Below are 9,040 nucleotides of genomic sequence, written 5' to 3'. Positions count from 1 at the left end.
AGCACACGGGAGGTGACGCTCAGCACACGGGAGGTGACGCTCAGCACCCGGAGGTGACGCTCAGCACACGGGAGGTGACGCTCAGCACCCGGGGGTGACGCTCAGCACCCGAGGTGATGCTCAGCACCCGGAGGTGACGCTCAGCACCGGGGAGGTGACGCTCAGCACCCGGAGGTGACGCTCAGCACCGGGAGGTGACGCTCAGCACTGGGGAGGTGACGCTCAGCACCCGAGGTGATGCTCAGCACACGGGAGGTGACGCTTAGCACGCGAGGTGACGCTCAGCACCTTGGTGGGCAGCACAGCTTGGCGTGAAGCTGATGCCCTCAGCCTCGGAGATGGCCTCTGCGCCCCAGGTTAGGGGCACCCCTTGCTGACAGCACAGACTCTCTGACTTAGGAAACCTCCTGGGAGTGGGTCCCACGTCTGAGACTGTCTGTGCCTCAAGACACCACGAGTGCAGCTGGGTGGCCAGACACAGAGACCATCAAAGACGGGAAGGGGTCTGGGCCATTCGGCCAATTGTCCCTTTACAGGTGACCCTAGGAGTGGGAGGAGCTGGGCCGACCCCAGGCGCAGGTCACCCCTAAGCAGGGGAGCCGAATGTTAGCACAGAGCGTCGCGGCGGCTCCACAGGAGGGCCCGTGGAAGGTGCCCCTTGGACGTCAGGAGGAGTGAGGGCTTGGCCACAGCCTCCCTGGGACAGTGGCGGGGCGGGAGGCCGTGGGGGTGCAGAACCGCCCCGATGGTTGGGCATGGACGCGAAATGCAGCCCCAGCTGCGGCTACTGCTTCGCAGAAATGACTGTGCCCACGGCTCGCTCAGCCCCACGGAGCCCCACGGAGCCCCACAGGCTGGGCGTGACGGGAACCTCAACCCAGCGCTGTCTCCAGAGCTCCAACCACTGACTTGAATCTGCGGCAGGAATGGGAGGATGTTTTTCTCTTTGACTTTACTGTTACTTGAGAATGGAGAAAGAAAAATACTCCCAGGGATTATTAATCGACCTGGAGACCAACACCTCTCTGTTTACACTCAGGAGGGAAAACAATAGCCGAAATCCTCCCCGTGTCCTCCTGGTGCTAAAGGAGGCCCCTCCCTGTCTCCCTCCGTGGCAGCCGCCAGGACCCACCTGCCCTGAGCGGCCCCCACCCTGCAGCTGACACGGGCCCACAGGAGCCCCCGCCAACCGGTGAACCAGGAGCATCCCTGCCCCCCCATACCCCACGACCCCAGACTACAGCCGCCTGGCCCACCAGCTCCTCGGGCCCCACCGCTCAGCTGACTTCCTGGGGGCTGGATGGCCCTCTGGCCCCGTGTGTCCTCTTCACGTCTCCCCGCAGAAAGGAGCCCAGAGACGCCTGCAGGTGCCGGGCAGGCTCTCAGGGGCTCTGGGGTCAGGGCTCCCATCTGCTCTCTGTAAGACTCGAAGGGGGGTCTGAGTCAGCAGCGCCCCCGTGGTCTCCCAGGGGAGAGGAATCGGGAGAGCCAAGGGGTATCTGGTGCCTGTGACGAGGAAGATGGGCGAGTCTCCAGAGGGGCTCCAGACCCGCACTCGGCGGAATGTGAAGGAAGGGTCCTGGACTGCCCCCGCCCCCCGCAAGTCCGTCATGTGGAGGAATGGCCTGCGCGGACAGACGCGGTGATATGCGGGGACGTAGCTCAAGCCAGCACTGCCCACCAGCAGCGCAGAGCCATCCCCCCAAACCCCCAAGCCCTGCCTGCAGTCGGCCTCCCTGAAATGAGAGTTCTGCGCCCGATTGTGACACGGTTTACTCAGCGTCTGCCCCATGCATGCTGTCAGCAGATGGCGTCGGGGCGGAGGCCCCCGGCCCACTCGCCCTGGTCGCCCCCGTCCCGCAGGGGGATGGACTTCCTCATGTGCATGCACAGCACCTCGTCGATGTAGATGGTGTTCTCCTTGACCTGGATCTCCTCCTGCAGGACCAGCTGCCTGCGATTCAGGCCCTTCAGCTCCACCTGAGCCCGGGCTAAGGCTTCCTTCAGTCTGGGGAGAGGGGGCACAGGATTGCGACTCCCCTCTCTGCGTCGTGCTCTCCAGGGGAAGCCAATGGACACGTGCCCCCTCCCTCCCCTCCAGACGGAGACTTCAAATCCGTGGCCCCGGGCAGAAAATCCCAAGAACCACCAACATTTAAAACACGCTGACTTTGATCTAAACATCTGGGCTGGGGCTCTAGAAAAGTGTAAACTTCAGGACACGTTTTCGGCGTGGCTGCCTTTAGTGAAGCCCGCCCTGGGGAGAGGGGCCCGAGCGCCCAGCAGGCTCCCCCGCACGCGCTGCCCGCCTACCTGGCCACGTTGTGGGCAATCTCCCCGACCTCCCTGAGCAGCCGGTACTGGGCCACGTCGCGGCACAGCTCCACGTTAGGCCGGTGCGTTCTGGTCTCCAGGCGTGTGTGAACCACCTTGGCGGGCCCTTCTTGGTCAAGGATGGCCTTTTCCAGAACTGTGATGTTCTTCTCCTGGCAAGCAATCTCCTCCATGACCTTGCGGAAGGGTTGGAGGAGGTGAAGGCTGGTGGCGCTCACGCTCAGGTCTGTTGTGATCCCCAGCAGGACCCCACAACGCGCCTGACCTCTCCTCCCTGCAGCCGCGACTGCCGATGGGCGAGGGGCCACACCGCCCTCGGAACCTCGCAGGTGGAATGGACCTGACTGGCCATTGTGGCATCGTCCCCTCCCGGGGGCTGGGCTCCCTGGAAGCCGCCCGCCGGCCCGAGTTCTGCCCCTAGAAGCCTGAAGAGACCATACGCGCAGTTTCTGGGGTTTCTCTGATGGTGGCTTTGTGCACAGAAAAGATCACTTAGAAATTACTTGGGCCTTTAGATTAATATTTAACTAGCTTAAAATTTAATTTCTTCTTTAAGCTTTTTTAGTTTTAACTTTGCATCATGGAAATTTCCAGACACACACAGAAGTAGAGAGGATAATGACCCTCGTGTGCCCCTCATCAATGCAATCAACGATCAATACACAGCCGGTTCTCTCCATTCCAACCCTGCCCATCGGCTCAATTATGTCAAAGCAAATCCCAGATATTATTAGTCTTGAATTGTAGAGTATGTGTTTTTAAAATAGAAGGTCTCTTTTTTCTTTTAACGTAACTACAGTATCTTTATTACACCCAAAAAATAAATCTTTACTATCATGTAATATCTTACAGTATTCAAATTTCCCTGATTGTCCCATATTTTTTTTTAAGAGTTGGTTTGTTCGAATTAGAATCCAAATGAGACCCACACATTGCATTTGGTTTTCTAATATTTCATAAGCTTTTTTTTTTTTTTAAGATTTTGTTTATTTGAGTGAGCAAGCACCAGGGAAGGTAGGCAGAGGGAGAGAGAGAAGCAGACTCCACGCTGAGTGTAGAGCCCCGTTTGGGGCTTGATCTCACGACCCTGAGAGCACAACTGGAGCCAAAATCAAGAGTCGGCCGCCTAACCACCTGAGCCACCCAGGGGACCCTCTCCTAAGCCTTTCTTACGTTCAGTGCCCAGATGTAATACTACTTGTAAACTTAAATGTTCATGATCACTCTAAGTTAATTTTGACTAATAGTTGCTCCCACTTCAAACTTAGTTAAAATCCTTTAAACATATATTTTAAGCAACATTTATAAATGTGATGTATAACTCTTCATAAATGCTTGCACTGTCCTGGGGTGCCTGGGTGGCTCAATCAGTTGAGCATCTGACTCTTGATTTCAGCTCAGGTCATGATCTCAGGGTCCTGGGAGGGAGCCCCGTGACGTGATGGTGGGCTCCACACTCAGCTGGGAGTCTGCTTGTCCCTCTGCCCCCCCCAATAAATCAAATCTGTAAAAAAAAAAATGCTTGCATTGTCTTAACAAACAAAGCCAATGGAGCCCTTAAAAAATGGTGTCAATTGGACAAACCAGTGAAAATGATGACTCTTAGCTTCTCATAAACATGTCAGCCCTGTCTTCAAACTTAACAAAATGCTAACTTGAAATCATAGGCAGAAATCAATTACTCAACTATGTATTTTAAGTGATAATTTTTTAAAAGCAGCCTACATTCCCTTAAGTTGTACAAATACTTAAAATACCCAAAATACAGAATCTTTAAAACAAAATTACTATTACTATGGGTTAGCTTGGGAATCAGCAGTCTGGCCAAATCCAATCTGCTGACTGTTTTTGTACGGACTGTGAAATTAAAAAAGAAATCTTCATTAATAGACTATTTCTCAGAGCAGCTTTAGGGTTTCGGCGAAGCTGAGCGGCGAATCCAGAGTCATGCACCCTCCCTCCCTGGATGCGGGTTCGCTCTGTTATTAACATCTGGGGTCAGTGTGGGGCTTCTGTTACAGTGGGTGAACCAACACCAACACGGTATTAACTGAAGTCCATGGCTGACGTCAGGGCTCACTGCTTGTGTGGACATCCTGTGGGTTTGGGACATGCACAGTGTCACACGGAGTGGCCTCACGGCCCTAAAGCCCCTCCCCCGACAACCATGGATCTCACTGTCTCGTCACAGCTTTTCCAGAATGTCTCATAGGTGGGATCACGCGGTACTGGCTTCAGATTGACCTCTTTCATTTAGCGATTGCATGTAAGGCTCCTCCACGTCTTTTTAGGGAGCTTGATGCCTTGTTTCTCTTTGTTGCTGAATAACGTTCCATTGTCTGGATGGACCACAGTTTCCTCATCCGTTCATTTACCGAAGGATGTCTTGGTTGCTTCCAAGTTTTGGCGATTATGAATAGATAATTCCATAACCATTCACATGCAGGGTTTTGTGTGGACATGAGTGTTTGGCACCTTTGGGTAAATACCCGGGAGTGAGACTGCTGGGTTGTATGCATATGTTCATAAGAGACCACCAAGATGCCTTCCCTGGTGGCTACACCATTCTGTACTCCCACCGGCCCGGAACGAGAGCCCCTACTGCACCATGTCCTCGCCAGCATCGGGCGCCATCGACGTGTTGGGTTTGCTGTAGGCGGGTGGAGGTATTGCCTTGTTTGAACGTGAGCTTCTCTGGTGACGTCCAAGCTTATTCACCATCGGCGCATCTCCTTTGGTGATGCATCTGTTCAGATCTTTTGCCTATTTTTTAATTGGCTTGTTTTCTTATTGTTGAGGGTTTTTAAAAGGATTTTATTTATTTGAGAGAGAGAGAATGACAGAGAGAGAGGGAACACAAGCAGAGGAGCAGCAGAGGGAGAGGGAGAAGCAGGCTCCCCACGGAGGAAGGAGCTCGATGCGGGACTCGATCCCAGGACCCCGGGATCATGACCTGAGCTGAAGACAGATGCTCAACTGACCGAGCCACCCAGGTGCCCCGAAACATAAGACATTTACAACAGAGTATCTCCTCACTGCAGAATTTCTTCACAAAAACGAAAATGAGGCACAAAGTAAGACTCCAAGTGGCTGTTCCGTCTGCCAAGCAAGGACAACCACCTGACAGTGAGTTCGTTCAGTTGGGATCGATGGCGGCAGCTGAGGGAGGGTGTCCAGAGAGTACCACCCTGTTGAAGACTATTAGTCTTTCTGCAGGAATTGCTGCTTGGGGAGTCAAGGATGTTGGAGCACCAGTAGTCAATAAGAAACGTGGCACAGGATTGTGGACGAGTGTCCTGGCTCTTCATGAGCAGGCAGGTGCCTGATACTGCTCAGCTGTGCTTTATGCAGCGACTAAAGATTCAGCCTCTTGAGTGGTCACATTAAAACTGCCGGTGAGGGTATTTTCAAAAAGCTGAGAAAACACAAATTCAATGCAACCTGAAGCGGAATCTGCTAAGACGTGCTGACCCTGTTGACAGAACTTGTGGAAACACAAGCCACGTGGAGCCTCTGGGTGTCCTCACGAAGCACTTTGCAGAAAACATCTGCATCTGTAGCATGTTACGGAACCGGGAGCGCCAACAGTATGCTCCGTGAGCTCTCAGCATACTGCTGAGCATACTGTCTCTGAGCATACATTTGACCATCCTAAGTTCTGTGACTTTTTGTCAGAAACAGAAGCTGACTTTCCCAATTACTCAGCAATTCAGGGTTTCAGCGGTGGTGAAATTTTAATTAGCTCAGGACCAAGACTGAAATTCCTCTGAACAAGGACCATCCTCAGCCACTGTGATCAAATACTGAATGGCTTTAGAAATGAGCTAGATAGGAGTAGAGTCTAGCAATTCCACAAAGACCTCCTAAGCGACGGGTCCATTCCGTTAAACCCTACGCTTACATACTGCTCTTCTTGGGCAGAGCTGGTCTGAACGAAAAGACGTTTTCAAAGATGAAATGTGTAGAAGTCTCATTACAGATCAGGCTTCACATTTCCCATAGATTTTGATGGAAAACGCTAACTGTGAACCCCAACAAAGCAAGATATTGGTGCTCCTCCAAAGAGAATTACTTCCTTTTATTCAGTAAGCCTGTATTTCAAAAAACTAGACTCAATTATTATTATTTTATCTTCAGGGTTGGCAATGAGATGTTTGTGGATGTTTGTTTTCTTTCTTATTCTATAAACCCCATATAGAATTCCTTGATTTGGCCTCTTGGCCCACAAAGCCTAAAATAGTTGCTATCTGACCTTTATAGAGAAAGTGTGCTGTCCCCTAAAGATAACCTAAACCCTGGGTTAGATTAAACATTCCTTTTCTTAATTTTAAATCTTGCTGGGGCTAAAATATGCCCAATAAGGAAACAAATGTGCCTCCAAAGACGAAATGGGGTCACCCCACTGTTGCCTTGGGGGCTGGTCTTCTCAGCCTGCTGTCTCTTCTAGCCACAGGTTGACCAGAGAGAGGCTTTTCTCTAGAACCAGGACGGGGCCCCCACACGGTCCCTGACCCGGCTGCTCACAGAGCAAGGCCACCCACCCGGGCAGCACCACTCTCCATCGGCCGATTGGCCCGTAGGAGAGGGAACAGTCCCCATGTTAAGTCCTACTCTTCACCTTGATGGGACCCTGACTGATTTCCCCACTTGGTCTCTTCAACCACGACTCTTCTCAGTACGAGGACGATTGCAGATTAAATGTGGGCTAGCTCCTGTGGCGCGTGGGCTTTGGGGCCACTGTCTCTAGCCCACGCCTGCCAGAAACCTTCTCTGGGGCCCTCCCACAGCCGAGGAAGAGCGTCCCATCCCCGGGGCTGTGCCGGCGCCTGCAAGCCTAGCCCCAAACCAGACGGGCTGGAGTGCAAAATACACGTCAGGTTTTGAAGACTTGGTTTTTGGAAAAGAACGTAAACTGCGTCACTAACTCTGTACACTGATAACACGCTAAAGCAATATTCTTGATGTGTTGGGTTAAATAAAACATGTGCCTTTCCACCTTTGTGAAGGGCTGCTAGAGACGGTGAACGGCGCCCGGGGCTGCGTCCGATCCTCTGGGGCAGTGCTACCCGGCCGCCCCGATGTGCGCGGAGCCTGCCCGCTCCTCCTGCCCACATATCTGCTCCGGACCCACCACCCGTGCCCAGGACCCAGGGGTGCTGCCTTGTGGGGCTGCGATGGCTCACTACTCGGGAACCTTGCCAGCCCCCTGTTAAATAGGCAGCTTGAAACTGACCGTGGTGGACGTATTTCCACCACAGAAACCTGCAAATGCGAAAAATCAGAGCCTTGCGTTTTGAATTGTTTCCTGAGTGCTGGTTTACCAGCACGTCCCGGGGAACGGAGAGGCACAAAGAGCCAGAATCCCGAGCCGGCCGCGGGTGTGCGGAAACTGACTCAGGGAAATGCCAGGGTCACAGAGGTGGTCAACACCCTCCAGCCCGCGGCCACATCTCACGCAGGAGGAACTGAGGCCCAGAGTGGGCCAAGTCCCCTCCGGTCCCCAGAAGCCCACGCCCTGCTGCGAAGACGGGGAGCTGTGAGCGCACCTCCCTCCTGGTCAACCCGCGAGCACAAGCCCGGAGGCCGGCAGCCCGGCCCGGCGGCCCCCCTCCAGGGCGCTCACCTTGGCCAGGTGGGTGGCCAGCTGGTCCCTGGCAGCCTTGGTCTCCTTCAGCCCGTTCCTGAACGCCGTGTCCACCACGTCGCACTGCCTGCGCAGGTCGTTGGCCGTCTGCGACAGGATCCGGTCCACCAGGGCCTTCAGCGCCAGCGAGTTGTTCCTCTGCCTGTCGGCCTTCTCCACGTTGCTGTTGGAGAAGTCCAGCCAGTCTTCCAGACTCACGGAGCTGCAAGGGAAGCCACGCGGTCCCTCACAGCGTGTCTGGGCTGTGGAGGAGAGGGGGTCCCGGAAATCTGCGCTGGTGCTGAGCTTTATCTCCTAGGCCAGGTGCCGGACACGTGGGGACCCCGGGCGGGGACCCGCCTTCTGGTCCACACAGCTGTGCCATCTCCCTGCCGAGTGGTGGCCGAACTCAGGTCGCTCCCCACAAACGCAAATGAGAGATGCCGCTGGGATCGGGGGAGGCCAAGGCCGGCGTGTCCTGGGCGCTCTGCGGGACCACCGCCTGCCGTGGGAGAAGCCAGTGCCTGGCAGCACCGTGGTCAGAGGAGAGGCTCGCGCACCAGCCTGCCCCTCACCTGGTCAGCGTGGTCGGGGGTCAGTGGAGCCTCAGACGGGCCCGCAGCCTGGCCGCCCCAGCCTGACCTGACCCGACCTGACCGGGGGATGCGAGCGGGGACGCGAGCAGGGCGCCCGCAGGAACCCCAGATAATAAGTGCATGTCACGTTAAGCTGCTGCTTTTCGGATAACAGATTACACAGCAAACGTAAGGACGGTGGTGATAAGTCATCAGACCAGATGGCTGCAACTGTGCACCTTCCTCCAGGTATGCAGACACGCCCCAACACGGGTTGTCTCTGCGGGTGTGCCGTGGGAAGGGGAGCCTGGGGAACTATCAGCCTGCCCTCGGGACGTCTGAAAGCAGGACAGGCAGACGAACCAATTCTCACCATTTATAGGGATTTGACATCAGACGCTCCCAAAGCGGGACCACGGGCCGCTCAGCACCGCGTCAGAATGACCCTCGGGCCGCCCTCTGCCAGGGACACGGGGCCCCACTCACTGTGGCTGGACCCTCACGGCCA

The 9,040-nt window shown here is 54.8% G+C and overlaps 1 protein-coding gene across 2 annotated transcripts in view; it reads right to left on the bottom strand.

Moving 5' to 3' along the window:
- Window positions 1–1,276: 1,276 nt before the first annotated feature.
- TEKT1 (tektin 1) overlaps window positions 1,277–9,040 on the bottom strand; it is a 14,422-nt gene continuing 6,658 nt past the window's right edge. For both annotated transcript variants that reach the window (XM_032431868.1, XM_032431869.1), the window contains exons 6-8: window positions 7,958–8,180; window positions 2,314–2,510; window positions 1,277–2,008 (exon numbers count right to left, since the gene is read on the bottom strand). In XM_032431868.1, coding sequence (XP_032287759.1) covers window positions 1,801–2,008; window positions 2,314–2,510; window positions 7,958–8,180 — 628 coding nt within the window. In that variant the 3' untranslated portion in view covers window positions 1,277–1,800. The remainder of the gene's footprint in view (window positions 2,009–2,313; window positions 2,511–7,957; window positions 8,181–9,040) is intronic.

Source organism: Phoca vitulina, unplaced genomic scaffold (assembly GCF_004348235.1).
Source record: "Phoca vitulina isolate PV1807 unplaced genomic scaffold, GSC_HSeal_1.0 scaffold47, whole genome shotgun sequence".
In the NCBI taxonomy this organism is placed as follows: domain Eukaryota; kingdom Metazoa; phylum Chordata; class Mammalia; order Carnivora; family Phocidae; genus Phoca; species Phoca vitulina.
Note: the sequence above shows the minus strand (reverse complement) of the source record. Positions and strands in the feature narration are given on the sequence as shown.